General features: G+C 41.1%; 1 protein-coding gene across 3 annotated transcripts; it reads left to right on the top strand.

Annotated features, from left to right (window-relative positions):
* The first annotated feature begins 1,052 nt into the window (after positions 1-1,052).
* ZFP62 (ZFP62 zinc finger protein) lies at positions 1,053-13,848 on the top strand. 3 transcript variants are annotated; one of them, XM_047082531.1, is made up of 4 exons: positions 1,354-1,979; positions 2,827-2,933; positions 8,633-8,919; positions 9,979-13,848. In XM_047082531.1, coding segments are annotated over exons 3-4 (2,784 nt in total). In that variant the 5' UTR covers positions 1,354-1,979; positions 2,827-2,933; positions 8,633-8,918; the 3' UTR covers positions 12,762-13,848. The 3 variants fall into 3 exon arrangements, with proteins under 3 accessions (XP_046938466.1, XP_046938477.1, XP_046938487.1); XM_047082510.1 differs by lacking the exons at positions 1,354-1,979; positions 2,827-2,933; positions 8,633-8,919 and adding an exon at positions 1,053-1,313; XM_047082521.1 differs by lacking the exons at positions 1,354-1,979; positions 2,827-2,933; positions 8,633-8,919 and adding an exon at positions 1,229-1,309.
* Positions 13,849-17,731: the final 3,883 nt, after the last annotated feature.

Below are 17,731 nucleotides of genomic sequence, written 5' to 3'. Positions count from 1 at the left end.
AAGTACTTTGCATAACTTGAACTGTTTTCAAAAATTGATCTTATTAAGAGGCGCCTGGGTGGTGCAGTCGGTTAAGCGTCCGACTTCAGCTGGGTCACGATCTCGCGGTCTGTGAGTTCGAGCCCCGCGTCAGGCTCTGGGCTGATGGCTCAGAGCCTGGAGCCTGCTTCTGATTCTGTGTCTCCCTCTCTCTCTGCCCCTCCCCCGTTCATGCTCTGTCTCTCTCTGTCCCAAAAATAAATAAACGTTGAAAAAAAATTTTTTTAATCGATCTTATTAAAAGTTTGCTTCCAGAACATTTTATCTTTAGTCTAAGAACTGATCATTGAAATTTAGCAATACATATAATTTTGCTAATAATCCAGAAAACAACACTTGAGTGAGAAAAATACGTAAACTTCTGATTCCGTTACGAAGATGGATGCTAGAGAAAACAATACAATTTAAAGCATTTAACTTTTTTACATTAGGCTAACAGAATGAAAATATTTCAGGTGAGAATAAAAATCTCATGAGGGACATAAAATATAGGTTCAAGGAAAAATCTGAAATGATGTAAATTTTCCGTTAAAAGCGAATATTAAATTGTGGATTCAGAGTCCATTGTACTCGTCTAAAATAAGAGGTTTTGTTTTTTTAAATGTCAGCACAGTGTGCCAAAAATTTTTCTTTGCAATTACGTAAACCTAAGATGAAAAATATGCAGATGTTACTTAAAAAAAAAAAAAAAGGATCTCTTTCAAAAGTCCTTCCAGGCCGGGGTTCCAGCCCGGTCCTGGGGCGCTTCCGCCGCGCCCAGCGTTCCCACAGCCCAGGCGCTTCGCAGGACGCTCTTCCGGGCCGCCGCGTCTGCCCCCGGCCTACCTCTCGGGGTGGCGCGGACGGAGCCCACCGACTCGACGCTCAGCTCCGCCTCCTCCCGGGGGCGGCCCCGCGCCTCACTCTGTAAAGTGTTCCGTGTTCAGGTAGAGTCGTTAGGTGTTTATTCTACCTAGCCCCTCATTTGCCTTACTGTCATCCCCACCCTGGAATATGAAGTCCACAAAACCTGGAAGCGTCTCCTCCTGTCTCCCGGATGCGGCCACAAACGGGCTACAAAGCAGTACAGCAACTAGCTTCGCCCCGCGCCCACGCCCTCCGAACGCACCACGGGTCACGTGCCCGAACGGAGAAATATCATCGAGTCCGTCCTCCAGCCTCCCAGAGAGGACTCGGAAGTGCCCTAGAGCCAGCGCGGGCCCTTCCGGCCGGGCCGTCCGCGCTTTTGTCCCGCCGGCGGCCGGGCTCCCGCGGAGCCGCCACACAGCTAGTACGTGAGTTCGCGGCTGCCCGCGCTTCCGCCCCGGGCCCTCGCCTGCCACGCCCTTCCCTTAGTGGCCAAGTCTTGGCTACCCCTTGGGTCTTGGGCGGGTTATGGAGGGAAGCGTTCCCCCTTCCTATACACACCTCAGGAGGCACGTTCCGGGGGGAGTGGAGCAGAGGGAAGACCTCAGGCCAGCCGAGGGGTGTGGGGCGTGCCCCTGGAACAGGCTGGTCTCTCTCTAGGCCCCAACTCCGGCCGTCCGAGCGGCCAGGGCCGGGTTGGGGTTGCCCAGCGTCCGGAGAAAGACTGGGGCCTGGCTCTTGTCTTTCTGTACTATTCGCTGCTTTCTCGGGCCGGAGGGGAGTCCTGGACATGAGCCCGTTAAAATAATTCCCCTGGTGTGACTCCCCCTTGCAGTTAAGTTTGGCCCTAGGACGTGAGAGTGATTACGAGTGTTAGAGGGACCCCTAGGGGTGATCTGCTTCAGTACTCCCCTCCCCCCCCCCCCCCTTCTTCCCTTGGTTGGGAAGTTGAGAGGTTGCAGCCACAGGTGCAGATCGAGCCCCGGGGAGGAGCTTCCAGACACTTGCTCTGGGGAAGCTCACCCGTGTACCGACTGGGGTACGGCCAGAGGAGGCGGCTTGCCGTGGACTCTGAAAGTTGAGGAGTTGACTAGGTAGGGGGAATATGGAAGAGGCTTCTAGACTCAGGGACAACCGGGATGTGAAAGATGAACGGGAAGTGCTAGGGCTGGGTGTGCTGCTCTAAAAACGTTTAGACTAGGTGGCCACTAGGTTGTTTTCTATTTGAAAGCCTGAGGGTTTTGTTTTGTTAATAATTTTCTAAATATGTTTACTAATATATTTAATACTCCTATGGTTTAGATGTTTAATATAAGCAGTTATCAGTGACAAGGTTTGCTCCCGCTCAGTCATCTTCTCATGCCCAAACCCCTAGACAGTTACATTTGTTAGAGTGTAACCATCCAGTTTGTTTATGCAAATACTGGGCAGATGTGAATGTAGTTAGTTCCGCTTTTTTCACAGAGGTGATAGGGTATGCTCCAAAGTTCTGTCCCCTTGCTTTTTTCCTTCTACTGTATTTTAGGCATCATCAGAATACAAAGAGCTTTGGAAACAACAACAAAACAGCACTGTGGTAACAGATTGACTATTGTTTGAGTGTTTTTAATATTCCATAATTTTTTAGATCTGTTTGGAGCCATTTGGGTTGTTTTCAATTTTTTGTTACTTCATCAATGATGCACTCAATGAGGTTCTACTAGGACATACTTTAGCAAGGGTTTTTAAAGAAGAGATCAGTCAAATAATTTTTGTTTTACATTAACTCAGCCAGTTACTGGTAAATTGTTAAACATGCCAAATCATTATTATAACAGTTCGTGTAGAGTGCTTAAAGAACAAATAAGACCAAGTAGGTTTTCTCTCCTGATCTTGTGTTTATGATGCTTATTAGCTTTATGCTAGCCTAATAACCTAATTCTGTTAATGACTCCCTTCCAGCCAGTCTCTGCCCATTTAGCTTCAGAAAATCTCTCAGTCTCCCTTTCAGAATCTCCTCTGCTTACCTTTTTCCTCAAGATGACTAGAAATCTCTTCACCACTACCAGGTATGAGAATGTTCTATTTCATTTTTTACTTTAAGGAAAAATCACCTTTCATCATTATTTCTACTTTTAAGCAATAGAACCAACTCATGTTAACCATTTACAATGCTGATATTCATAAACTAAATGCAATAATAACTAAAGCACACATATTCTCTCTATTCATCTGTATTCCTTGATTCCATCTTTCATCTGTCTCATTCTCCAGTTTCCTAGGTATTCTTTCTTCTGAATTGGTAAGAATTTTGTGCTCACATGTCTTGTTTTTTTGGTCATTTCCAAGCCAAATATATAAAAAGAACTTAAGGTACAGAATCCTGATGTGACACTTGATGGCAAATAGACTTGTGGAATGTTTGGTAATCTGGAAATCTAGAGTAGCTGCTGATGCATTGCTCATTACAGCCTGTTAATAGGCAGGACTTTTTGGCCAGGGTAAGCCACGATTCTTTTGTGAGTTGTCCAGTCTCTTTAAGAAGGGGCGTCTGACTCTTTTGTGCAGGGACAGCAAGAATTAAGGGCAGGTTCTTATTATGTGCAGAGGCTTTTTTGGGCATTGATAGAACATGAATGACAAGTACCAAGGAGTTCAGAGGTGGTAGGATGTGTAATTTGGAAGGAGCAGATGGCATTCTAAAGCTAGCACTTCTGACTGATGTTACCAGACTGTTGGGTCATGCTTCCTGCTGACAACTAGAGAGGAGTTAGAGAGGAATTTAAATTCCATTCAGTTAACGTACAGTGTAATATTAGTTTCAGGTATACAATTTAGTGATTCAGCACTTCCATACATCACCCTGTGCTCATCATGACAGGTGCACTCTTTAAGCCCCGTCATTGCCCCCATCCCTCATCCCTCTCCCTTCTGGTAACCACCAGTTTGTTTTCTTTAATTAAGAGTCTGTTTCTTGAACTTTTCTTTTCTTTCATCTCCCCCTCTCTCTCTTTCTCTCTCTCTTGCTCCTTTGCCCATTTATTTTGTTTCTTAAATTCCACATAGGAATGAAATCATATGATATTTATCTTTCTCTGACTGACTTATTTCACTTAGCGTAATACTCTCTAGCTCCATGCATGTCATTGCAAATGGCAAGATTTCATTCTTTTTTATGGCTGAGTAGTATTCCGTTTTATATGTATACCACATTTTCTTTATCCATTCATCAGTGGACAGACACTTGGGCTGTTTCCATAATTTGGCTATTGTAGATAATGCTGCTGTAAACATGGGGGTGTATGTATCCCTTTGAATTAGTATTTTTGTATTCTTTGGGTAAATACCTAGTACTGCAATTGCTGGATCATAGGGCAGTTCTATTTGTAACTTTTTGAGGAACCTCAATACTATTTTCCATAGTGGCTGCACTAGTTTGCATTCCCACCAACAGTACAAAAGTGATCCCCTTACTCTGCATCCTCCCCAACACCTGTTGTTTCCTGAGTTGTTAATTTTAGCCATTCTGGATGATGAGTGATGTTGAGCATCCTTTCATGTGTCTGTTGGCCATCTGTGTGTCTTTGGGAAAATGTCTATGCCTGTCTTCTGCACATTTTTTAATTTGATTATTCATGTTTTGGATGTTAAGTTTCTGTATATGTTTTTGATACTAACTCTATCCATACATAGGTAATTTGCAAATACTTTCTTCCATTCTGTAGGTTGCCGTTTAGTTTTGTTGATTGTTTCCTTTGCTGTGCAGAAGCTTTTTATCTTGATGAATTCCCAATAGTTTATTTTTGCTTTTGTTTTTCTTGCCTCAGGAGATATATCTGAAAATAAGTTGCTATGGCCAGTGTCAAAGAAGTTACTACTTGTGTTCTTCTTTAGGATTTTTATGGTTTCCTGTCTCACATTTAGGCCTTTCAAATCCATTTGAATTTATTTTTGTGTATCGTGTAAGAAAGTGGTCTACTTTCATTTTTTTGCACGTTGCTGTCCAGTTTTCTAACACCATTTTTTGAAAAGATTGTCTTTTCCCCCTTTGGATATTCTTTCCTGCTTTGGCAAAGATTAATTGACCGTATAATTGTGCGTTTATTTCTGGGTTTTGTATTCTGTTCTGCTGATCTGTGTGTCTGTTTTTGTGCCAGCACCATAACTGTTCTGTTCCCTGGAGCTTTTTAATATTCCTTGAAGTCCAGAATTGTGCTGCCTCCAGCTTTGCTTTTCTTTTTCAAAGTTATTTTGGCTATTCAGGGTCTTTTGTAGTTCCATACAAATTTTGGGTTTGTTTGTTCTAGCTCTGTGTAAAATGCTATATTTTGATAGGGCACATGAGTCTTCTTGATTGGCTTTAGTAACCTCCTCCCAGACTTCAGGACTCGGTTCTCTCTAATTCATTTGCCCACTGAAACTAGTATGAGTGATCTTTTTTCTTTTAATTTTTTATTATGAAAAAATTTAAACATACAGGAAAGTAAAATAGTACAATGAATTTCATACACCCATAGATCAGCTTCAATAATTATTTTAATTCTGCTACATTTGTTTCACCTTTCCCTTTGTATTTTTCCTTTATTAAAGTTTTTTAAAGGAAACTTCAGACATAATGCCATTACATTCTAACATACTTTCAGTCTACAAACAAAAATGACACTTCTAACAGCCACAGTGCCATTATCATACCATCCTAAATTCTGATTCCTTGATATTATCTAACAAAGGTTGGCAAACTGCTCGGTGCTGCATTCTTGTAGGTGATGTGTCCTCAGGATGTCACTTCGGGAAGCACATAATGTCAATCTGCCTCCATTGGTGATATTAATTTACCACAGTTGGCCAAGACATTGTCTAATTTCTCTACTGTATAATTACTATTTTTCCCTTTCAGTCTGGGGTGAATATTTTAAGATTGTGCATATGTACTGCACCTTCTCAAAATTTCCCCTAGATTTAGAATCCAGTGATAATTCTGCCCTGATCCAGTCTTTGTTCTGATAGTTGCAGAATACTAATTTATTTTCAACTCTACTGTTTTCTCCACGTATACTAACTGGCCCTGGCATTCTCCTGTAAGTAAGCAGCTTCTCTTTCTCCCCTGTTTATGTATGGACTCACAAAATCCCATTTTCAATGGTGTGTAGTTCATTACTGTACATTATTATTATGGAGCCTAAAATGTGTGGCCAGGCTGGCTTGTGGTCTTATGACATGTCCTGTCATTTTTAAGCATCTCCTTACTTGTTGGCATAACAAGATGCCCCAGCTTACCTTGTGTGTATCCTGCCCTAGCCTAGAATCTGCCATTTCTCTGAGGAGCTATAGTTCCTTTTAGTAGGTAATGGTCGTAGAGACTAAGAACAGGGTGCTGGATGTGCTTATTACCACTAAGATATTTTTTGCTTCTTGGCTTTTCAGCAGAGAGCTAGGGAATATGTGTGCATACCTGTGAATACACAGACATGTGCACACACACATATATATGTTTAGAAATCATGAGTTCACACTGATCTCTGATTCATCCCTACAGGTTCTTTCTTGTCTTCCCCTATTCCATATTTTTAGGTCTCCTCTTCCTCCAGGAGAGCCTTGGCTTGCAACTAAATCAACATATTTACTCAATCCCCCACCACATCTAAAATTGTTTCAAAATTACTTTGCCAACAGGGCACCTTGGGTGGCTCAGTCAGTTAAGCTTCTGACTTCAGTGCAGATCATGTTTGTGAGTTCGAGCCCTGCATTGGGCTCTCTGCTGTCAGCACAGAGCGTGCTTTGGATCCTCTGTCCCCCTTTCTCTCTGCCCCTCCCCTGTTTGTGCTCTCTCTCAAAAATAAACATTAAAAAATTATAATAATAATTTTAAAAAATTACTTTGCCCATATCTTTGCAGAAAACAAACCTGCTTAAAAAGTGTTCAGTTGTTGACAATAAATTTCATATATTAAAAAAAAAAAAAAAAAGTGTTCAGTTGTTTTCAGTGCTTCCCCACCACCCCCTCCTTCCCAAGACTGAAAAGTAGATAGTCACATATTATGTAATAATTGTGTGCCTAAGTTACATGGGTTAGTTGTTTGTTTCTTTTTGTTCCCTTCCTCAGGTTACAGTTTGTTTTTGTTCCCTTCCTGTGGTTACAGTATTCATGTCAAACACAAATGAGTTCATTTGTTTCCGTTTGCTTTCTGGTTTAGCTGCTTTTCCTTTTTGTAATTCTCACTGATTTAATTTTATTCTTTGAATATGCAGCGTATTATCATGCTTCCATAAGTAAAAACTGTGCAAAATGCTGTTCTTAGAGTGTCTGTCTTCCCTATCATTTTGCACTGTCCTCCCCACTCCTCCATTTACAGGTAATGGGGCTTTACTGATTTCTGGCTTCTCATTACTATGAAGATAAGCAGATATATGCTCATTTTCTTATTTTTCTTCCTTATATATAAAATGTAGCATGTATGCTTTTTTCCTCTTTACATCCTGAAAATTGCTCCCTCTCAATCAATTTATAGAGATGTTCCTAATTTTTTTTAGTACTCCATTGCGATTATGTGCCATAGTTTATTTAATAGATCTTCTATGCTTGGACGTTTAGGTAGTTTTCCAAATTCTGTAGTTACAAATAATGCTACCATGAATAGCTTTGTGCACATATGCTTTTTTGTATTGTTGGAAGTGGATCTTCAGTATAAATTCCTAAATGGGATTTCTGGATTGAAGTGTAAATGCACACAGTTGTGTTAGATATTGGCAAATGCCCCTCAACAGGGCTTATGCCAGTTTGCATTCCATTAACATATGAGAGTGCCTGTTTCTGCAGCAGCCTCACCAACAGAGTGTATTGTCAAGCTTTTAATACAACAGATGAGAAATGGTATCTTAGTGTAGTTCTCATTTGCATTTCTCTTATGAGTGACATTGAAAACATGTTTGCAGGACATTTTAATATTTTTTTGTGAATTGTTCATTCTTGCAAATTTTTCTCTTGAACATTTTTCTGTAGGAATTTTAGTCTATATTTTTCAACTTCTGAAAATTTTTTGTATGAGAGATATTAGCCCCTCTATATGATGCACATGGTAAATATTTTCTTTCATTTTTGCCATTTCTTAATTTTGCTTATAGCATTTTTGACATGTAATTTGTATTTATACAAATTTATCAATCTTCTCTTATTGCATATGAGTCATAGTTTGAAAACTTTTTCTGTAATCAGATTATAGAAACATTCACTCATGTTTCCTTCTAGTATTTGTATGGCATCACATTTTTATAATTAGAGATCTGCTGCACTTGGAGTTTATTCTTGAGTATCGTGTAAAGAATGAATCTGATTTTATGTTTTTCCAATGGTTTTATAGTTGTTCCAACACTATTCTAAATACCATCTTTGCCTCAATAATTTGATCTGACATCTTTATCATATGCTTGATTTCTGTGTGTAATTAGGACTATTTTTGGACTTTCTATTCTATTCCATTTGGCCATACACCAGTACCATGCTGCTTTATTTATAGAGGCTTTTTGGTATATTTTAATACCTAATATGGCTAGTCCCCCCCTTATAGCCCTTCCTTTTTTTGTTTTTCTCTATCAAGTTTTGTGTGTTTATTTTTTTAACTTTAAGTAGGCTCCGTGCCCAACATGGGGCTTGAACTCATGACCCCAAGACCAAGAATTGCATGCTCTACCAGCCAGGTGCCCCTTTTATGTTTATTTTAGAGGATTTGGCTTTATGGCTATAGGAACTTGAACATCTTTCTTTCCTGAGGGCTGAAGATGAATAGAGGTGGATGGGCCAAGGCCAAAGGGAATGATGGAGCATGGTCCCTGATAAAAGATGTGCTGCGGCTGATGATTATGGGATTCCACTGCCTGTCCTCACATTTCAGCAACATGAACTACTCTGCCCAAAGTAGTAGAGACAAGTAGAGTACTTTCAAGAGGAACAAAGAAGCCCTGCTTGAGCCCTAAAATCTGTTCTAGGAAGGAATTTACCTTTCCTGAGTCCTGTGCTTTATACTCAGGTTCCAACTCCAATCAAATAACCCGACCTCAGTAAGTAGTAATAATTATGCATATAGCACTCACCAAGTAGTTGGCATTGTTCACAACACTTTATATATGATATGTTATCTCACTTAATATTCATGTCAGCCCCATTGCCCTCATTTTACAGATGAGGAAACTGGCACAAAGAGGGTAAATCACTTTCTTGAGATCATGCGGTTAAGTATTTGAATCCAGGTAGTAGTATTTCCTTTGCTTGGTGGTTTGCATTTTAGCTTCTAATCTTTGATATGCTCTGACTGCTGTTAGTCTGTTCATAAAGTAAAAATGATGCATCTTTGCCTGGCAGGCTGGATGGAGCATGCTCTTCCATGTAGAATTCCTCCCTGACTACCCACTTTCCAGGGTCAGGTTTTCCTTGGAGGGAAAGTCCAACAGGCCAAACCAACTCCACAAAGCTGTAGTTTGCTTTCTTTCTCATGTCTCTCATGACTGTCTTCATGTTTTCATTACCGTCTCCCCAGTACCTCCACCTAGGTGCTAATTTTTTCTCTTTTTTTTAGCTTTATCTGTTTAGTTCTGCTGATTATGTCTTCTTACCTTTTGTCTTATTAATCTTTCTGTTTCCTCTTATTCAGAGATTTGTTCTACCCTCTGTTTTTTCATGACTAGGTGATGATCGTCTGTGGTCCTGTGCATCATTTCAACCCATTTCATTTGCCCTCCTACTAAACTGTCATGCAAGAATAGAAAAACTCTTTGTTCCATTGAAAATCCAAGGCTCTGTTTCCGATTCTGTGTCTCCCTCTCTCTCTGCCCCTCCCCCATTCATGCTCTGTCTCTCTCTGTCCCAAAAATAAATAAAAGTTGAAAAAAAAAAAAAATTTAAAAAAAAAAGAAAATCCAAGGCTCTAACATTTTAACATCAGCTCCACAGGGGTAGAAATCTTGGCATGTCCCTTTTTGTTCCCTGCAGTTAAAAATGGTACCTATCACACAGCATGCAGTCAGTAAATATTTGTCAAGTGAATGAGTGAATTTGGATGTAATTTTTCCAGTGTCTTCTAAACAAAGTGAACAGGTATCATTTTCGTTTTCTTGATTTAGTGTCACATTTGAAGACGAGGGGCACTGAGAATGAGGAATCAACTGAAAAGTATGGAAATGATGGAAATGCAGAATCTGTGTGGCCAAAAGTGGAAGGTTTTCACAAGGATCATATACAGGAATCTAAGGTTGGTGAAACTTGTGATTGGGATAGCAAGGTAGAAAGTCGATTGGAAAATCCGGAGGGAAAAAGGAGGATGGAAGACAAAAGTGGCACCAGGGAAAAGATTGGCAAAGCCAAGAACACAGCAAATATAAAGATGGAACAGGAAGATGAGGCATCTGAGAAAAGCTTGTATCCAAGCTCAAAACATATTACACACCAGACTGTCCCTATAGAACAGATAAGCAGTGAACAAGACAAATGTGTGGAGAACCTTAATGGAAACTCTCATCCTGGTCTACAGCAGAAAACCAGTGCTGCTAAGAAATCACACAGATGTGAGGAGTGTGGGAAATCGTTCAAATACAATTCACGCCTTGTTCAACATAAAATTATGCATACTGGGGAAAAACGCTATGAGTGTGATGACTGTGGAGGGGCTTTCCGGAGTAGCTCAAGCCTTCGAGTCCACAAACGGATCCATACTGGGGAGAAACCGTACAAGTGTGAGGAATGTGGGAAAGCCTACATGTCATACTCCAGCCTTATAAACCATAAAAGCACCCACTCTGGGGAGAAGAACTGTAAATGTGATGAGTGTGGGAAATCCTTCAATTACAGCTCTGTGTTGGACCAGCATAAGAGGATCCACACAGGGGAGAAGCCCTACGAATGTGGTGAGTGTGGGAAGGCTTTCAGGAACAGCTCTGGTCTCAGAGTCCACAAAAGGATCCACACAGGGGAGAAGCCCTACGAATGTGACATCTGTGGGAAAACTTTCAGTAATAGCTCCGGCCTTAGGGTCCACAAAAGGATACACACAGGCGAGAAACCTTATGAATGTGATGAGTGTGGGAAGGCCTTCATTACTTGCAGAACACTTCTAAACCATAAAAGCATCCACTTTGGAGATAAACCTTATAAATGTGATGAGTGTGAGAAATCATTTAATTATAGCTCTCTCCTCATTCAGCATAAAGTCATCCACACTGGAGAGAAACCTTATGAATGTGATGAATGCGGAAAGGCCTTCAGGAACAGCTCAGGCCTTATAGTGCACAAAAGGATCCACACGGGAGAGAAACCTTACAAGTGTGAGGTCTGTGGCAAAGCGTTCAGCTATAGCTCAGGCCTCGCAGTTCATAAAAGCATTCACCCTGGGAAGAAAGCTCATGAATGTAAGGATTGTGGAAAATCCTTCAGCTATAATTCACTTCTCCTTCAGCATAAAACCATTCACACTGGAGAGAGACCTTATGTTTGTGACTTGTGTGGGAAAACATTTAGGAACAATTCAGGCCTCAAAGTCCATAGGAGGCTCCATACTGGGGAAAAACCATATAAGTGTGATGTTTGTGGGAAAGCCTATATCTCACGCTCTAGCCTTAAAAACCACAAAGGAATCCATCTTGGGGAGAAGCCCTATAAATGTAGTTATTGTGAGAAGTCTTTCAATTACAGCTCTGCCCTTGAACAACATAAAAGGATTCATACAAGGGAAAAACCTTTTGGATGTGATGAGTGTGGAAAAGCCTTCAGAAATAATTCAGGCCTTAAAGTACATAAACGGATCCACACTGGGGAGAGACCTTACAAATGTGAAGAATGTGGGAAAGCCTACATCTCACTCTCAAGCCTTATAAATCATAAAAGCGTACACCCTGGGGAAAAGCCCTATAAGTGTGATGAGTGTGAAAAAGCTTTCATCACATTCCGAACCCTTATAAACCACAAAAAAATCCATCTTGGGGAGAAGCCCTACAAATGTGATGTATGTGAGAAATCTTTTAATTACACTTCACTCCTTTCTCAACACAAAAGGGTCCACACTAGAGAGAAACCTTATGAATGTGACAGGTGTGAGAAGGTCTTCAGAAACAACTCAAGCCTTAAAGTGCATAAAAGAATCCACACGGGGGAGAAGCCCTATGAATGTGATGTGTGTGGAAAAGCCTACATCTCACACTCAAGCCTTATTAACCATAAAAGTACCCACCCTGGCAAGACTCCGTACACATGTGATGAATGTGGAAAAGCTTTTTTCTCAAGCAGAACTCTATTAAGCCATAAAAGAGTCCATCTTGGGGAGAAACCCTTCAAATGTGTTGACTGTGGGAAGTCTTTCAATTACAGTTCACTCCTTTCTCAACACAAGAGGATTCACACAGGGGAAAAACCTTATATATGCGATAGGTGTGGAAAGGCATTCAGGAACAGCTCAGGCCTGACAGTGCATAAAAGGATTCATACGGGCGAGAAACCCTATGAATGTGATGAGTGTGGGAAGGCATACATCTCACACTCAAGTCTTATTAACCATAAAAGTGTCCACCGTGGGCAGCAGCCCTATAATTGTGAGTGTGGGAAATCCTTCAATTACAGATCAGTTCTTGACCAACACAAAAGGATCCACACTGGAAAGAAGCCATACCGATGTAATGAGTGTGGGAAGGCTTTTAATATCAGATCAAATCTCACCAAGCATAAAAGAACCCATACTGGAGAGGAATCTTTAAATGTGATAAATGTGGGAAGTCACAGTGACACATCACAGAAGAGAACTCATGAGGGAGGGAATGCTCTGGAAGGGACCAAGATGAGCATATCTGTAGGAGGCAGAGCTTACCAAGTCTCAACTCAAATGGAAGAAAAACCTTATGAATGTATGAATATCATATGAATATGAGGTATTTGTTCATGGCTTATAATTTACATAGTATAAATGAAACTGAGTACTCTTCAGTATGATCTTCAGTCATAGCCAGCAAGGAAGCCTGCAATGTCAAGGTAGTTGAGCCTTTATGGAACACAAAATAGTTGATACTGGGGATAAAACCTATCAAAGTGACAGAGTATTTGAAAAACCTTCAAAGTAAGCAGACATTTCTGGACATAAAGCACATGGATAAGGAAAGGACTTCACTTAGAAGTCATATAGTCACCATCAGAAAGTTCATATTTGGTTAAATTGTGTGAATAGAAATGGGGGAAATTCAGCTATAGCTTTGAATCCCAATTATACATTGGTCAGTGGAAAAAATACAAGAATGGCCTCCAACAGGCAAATTCAGGGAGAGATAGGCTTCAGGGAATATATATTTAAGAGGAGTGATCGTGAAGTATAAGCTTGATATAACTGAATAATTTGTGAGGGGTGATGACATTTTGAAACAAAATTGGGTTTTGTTGTAGGAAGAGTGGAAAATGTAGACATGAATCTAACAGGAAATAGAGTCATTAAAAATGCAAGCTGATTGGATTATACTGTTGTAATGTTGTGATACATCAGTTGAATGGACAAAACTTTTTAAAAATTTCAAATGAGCCCCCTCAATGAATGATGAAGTGTGAGGAGTGAAAACCTCACACATTGTGCTACAAATGAAAGGTTCTACCATAGAGAGAAATTCAGCACATTACATAACTAATGGAACAGGTCTTCATGAATTTGCACCTGCACAAAAATCATTGACTCAGGGATTCCTATGAGTAGGAATGCTGAGAAGGTCATTGTATTGCAAGAGCTAAAAAGCTGAGTAGCTGTTGATAATAGAGGGATCAGAGGAAATTCATGGTTAATAATCCTGTTAAATGTTTGATTGTTTTGGAATGTGTTATTGTAAAGATTTCATGCACTACATGTGTGTTGTCTATTGTAAAATGTTATGAATACTATGTTCAGGGCTCACTCTTTCTTGGCCATGAAGAGCCAGATGGTTGTGGTGAGGTAAGATGGAACTCCAATAAAGAAATTCCTCAAAAGTAAACAGACTGTGACTGACTTCAGATGGAGCAGTATGGCAGAGAAAGCCATTTGTCATATCTTTGTGGGGTAAGTTAGACCAGATCCAATGCAGGGAGGGCAGCAGGAGACTTATACCACGGGTCTAGTAGCTCAGGTTTCACAAGAAATTAGGTGGTGTCTTCACCAGGAGAAGTGCAAAATGGATTGATCCTCATACTGGGGCTGGATCATAGCTCCTAAGAATGGGCAGGCTGTGGGACTGATCTGTCACCACACAGAAATAGTTATCTTGGGAAAAGATAGAAATTAACAAAATATTATTTATATTAACCAGGTAACTCAAAGGGTAAAAGGAGAGTCTTTTGAAAGTTAAGTACGCTGTTGAAGAATACTCCAGGTGGGGCCTGTTTATAGAAGCTGAATTCTAGTCCTGTCTCTCTGGCCCCAGAATCCACTCTCTTTACAAAAGCACAATCTCTAGCTAGTTTCCTGGCTTTCTAGGATTTGTCTCTAGCCCTGCTCTACCTTCACATATTTTTCCATGCTTCACTCTAAGAGTACAGTTCTTTCATTTTGTCTCCAGGCCTCCACCAGTAAGTTTTGATGGAAGGAGGGGGGATGGGTCTAGGAAAAGGAAGGAAAGACCATTTCCGCCACTCAACTCCACTTTGGAATGTCACAACCACACATGTTCTCAGTCCTTCTCTACATGGAACTCTGGCAATTTATCCAGCAAATGCTCATTGAATATCTGCCAGTTATAATCCCCTGTCCTAGGAACTAGGCAGCAGCAGTAAATAAAGGTAAGGGAGAAAGTCCACAAGCAAAAATCACACTAATGGATGCTGAACTAAACTGCATTGCTCAGAGGAAGGTGACCACCACCAACGGGCAAGAAGGAGGTGGTGGTGATATTTGGGTGGGACAACTGAATTGGGTTTATAAAGAGGGAGGAATGGGATGGGGTGCCTGGATGGCTCAGTTGGGTAAGCATTTGATTCTTGATTTTGGCTCAGGTCATGATCTCATGGTTCGTAAGTTTGAGCCTCACGTGGGGCTCTGCACTAATAGTGTGGAGCCTGCTTGGAATTCTCTGTCTCCCTCTTTCTCTGCCCCTCCCCCCCCAAAAAAAATATTTACCAAAAAAAGAGAGGGAGGAATGATTAAAATCATCAGAAAAGTTCACACATCCTCCAAAGTGGCTGGTGGCTCCAGGGTTGGTACATAGTGGGAGGAAAGGGAGGCCATAGAATATCAATTCCAAGGAGTCCCCATGTATCCATCTTTCACTCCCCTGAGGCCACCAGTGGCTTGAGCCCCTGCCCCCACAGACACCCACCTATTTGAGCTCCACTTGGACCTAATGTACCACCTACTATTGGGAGAGAAGTGCAATAAGGGAGAGGATGGTTACCATTCAAATGGGGATTCTGAGTGCCCCAGCCCACTAAGCACTGGGATACGCTCCTACTGAGGCCTGCACTGACTGACCCACAGGAAATGGGCTTCAGGGCCTCCTGGCCTAGGCCTTCATTCCATCTACGGCCAGATAACATGCTGCTCAAGCTCATCTCAGATGAGGAGGGGTCTTTTGAGTTTCCAGTTGTCCCAGGTGGACTTTGTGTTGCAACTGTGCCAGTTCAGTCTCACTTCAGGACTTGAGTTCATTCAGGGAACACCATCCCCCACCTCTTTCCAAAGAAAATACCTGATGTGCAAGAAGGAAATTAAACTTGCCAACATAGAGGTATATCAAAAGACTCATTTTTAAGTCAGTGTCTAATTCAAAGGGCTAAAGATAGAATTGAAATGTTGGACAATAGTAGGTAAAGCTGGAAGATATGCCTAAAAGTGGCCTAAAGTGCTTATATTATTTCTGAGGAGGTCAAGATTCTTTTTAACTCTGGATTTTAAGTTAACTGTGTGGTAAAATGTCATGGGCAAACACTAGAAGGATAGAAATAAAGTTTATAAATCTAAAGATCTGGACTGGAAAACCTCAAAGTCTGTAAGAGAAAAACTAACACTGAAAAGGCAGGGTAGTACCTTCTGGCAAAGGTAGGCTACGTTGTCTGGGTCAATTTCATACCAAAAACAGTGAAAAAGTGCATTTTTAAAAGTTTACTTAGAGTGTACATGCAGGTGTAAGTGGGGGAGGTGTAGAGAGAGAATCACAAGGTGGCTTTGCACCCAGTGTGGCAACCCACATGGGGCTCAGTCTCGCTAACCATGAGATCATGACCTGAGCTGAAATCAAGACAGTCACTTGACTGGCTGAACCACCCAGGTGCCCCCCAAAAGTGCATTTTTTTAAATGTAGGTGGCATGCTCTCCCCTTCCCCTGAAGAAAGCATTGAGGATAAAAAGTGTAGTTTCAACAGATGGTGATTTAAAAATGAGATCTTGTCATCAGTGAAGGGAACACCAAAGCAACTTATGTCCTAAACTGTTTGCAAACGCAGCACAGCTGGATCCTGCTTACCTGGTCACACGGAGTGAGTGAGACAAGGTCAGGCCCACACCTACCCGTGGTGGTGAATCTTAGAACTTTCTGAAGGTAACTTGGGTTCCCAATGTGCTACATCCTCAAGATAAACCCATCTCTCAGTCCCAGGAGACTATAGAGAAAGTGGCCTTGTAACTGAGCAGAGCGATAGCAAAGAAAGGGAAAGAATATATCCTTAACACCTTGTGGTCAATGACCAGCCCTTTTGCCAGCAAAAGCAAACACAAGGCATCTTTGGAAGAAGAATTGCTCAATCTAGACCTCAGGGAAACTTTTAAAGATAATTTTTTGGGAGCAATTAATAAGCAAGCAGGGATAATCGGGTGTCCTAGACTCTGGGTCTGGAGTTCTCTCTTGTCCAGCAAGAAAACAGACACAAGATTAAAATGCGAGAGGGGCTAATGTCCAGGAGGAGACAAGAGCTTGGAGTAAGGGGACTTGCTCTGTTTTTATTAGGATCAGAAGGCTTACAAGCATAATGGACGTGCACAAAGAGACAATGAAACCGTGAACATTAGCTCATGGGTGTAAGGGAAAGGGGGGTTTGAAGATATATGGTGTTAGGGGTTTGGGTCAATACAAAACAAAATCCTGGTGCTGGGCAGAAGGTTGTTTACCAGAGGCAAGAGGCCACATCTGTTTATCTTAGCTGGTTCTGGAGACAAGACAGCCTGTTACCTCAGGATCAACAAGGCACCTTTCTTTTGCTAATTAGCTCTGCTCCAAGCAACCTCACCCTGCTGTGGTTTATAGCCCTGTTTACCTGTTTACCTATTTTGGTCCTTAACTGTGAAAGCAGCTTTTTGCTATTGTACTAAATTGGGGGCTTGTACTAAATTTCCACCCTGAATACCTAATCTCCTTTTGCTAATCTTGGATGCTTTCATCCTGAGGTTTCCTATTCCTATACCTTTGTTCTATACTGGGGGTGCTTTGCCTTGTTTACCTAATCTTGTTTACCTAATCTTGGATGCTTTCATCCTGTGGCTTCCTATTTCTTTATGCCTTATTAACCCATCGGTGCAAGCTCAGGGAATTCCTAAGCTTTTCCCCCACAATCAGGAACAAGGAAAAAAGGCAACATGACAAAACCTGCAAAAAGATCCACATAGACTTCACATATTATCAAGTATATATGTGGAAAAAAAAAAACTTTAAAATATTTAAAGATGCCTTTGGCTACAGATTGTGACAAAGTTAAAAATAGAATTAGTGAACTGAAAGATAAAGGTGAAGAAATTATCCAAAATCCAGCATGGGGTTAGAAAAAATATGTAAAAACACAGAGAAGGGAACGTTTCATTGGGAAGCTTTATATATATTTAATAGTCTCAGAAGGCAAGGACAGAAGGGGCAAAGAAAGGGACTGAAGCTGAGAATTTTCCAGAGCTGATGAAAA

This window comes from Lynx rufus, unplaced genomic scaffold (assembly GCF_022079265.1).
Source record: "Lynx rufus isolate CCGP_SWC_20201006 ecotype Redwood Valley unplaced genomic scaffold, mLynRuf1.p SCAF_1, whole genome shotgun sequence".
Taxonomy (NCBI): Eukaryota; Metazoa; Chordata; class Mammalia; order Carnivora; family Felidae; genus Lynx; species Lynx rufus.
The sequence above is the reverse complement of the archived record's forward strand: the minus strand, read 5'-3'. Positions and strand labels throughout refer to the sequence as shown.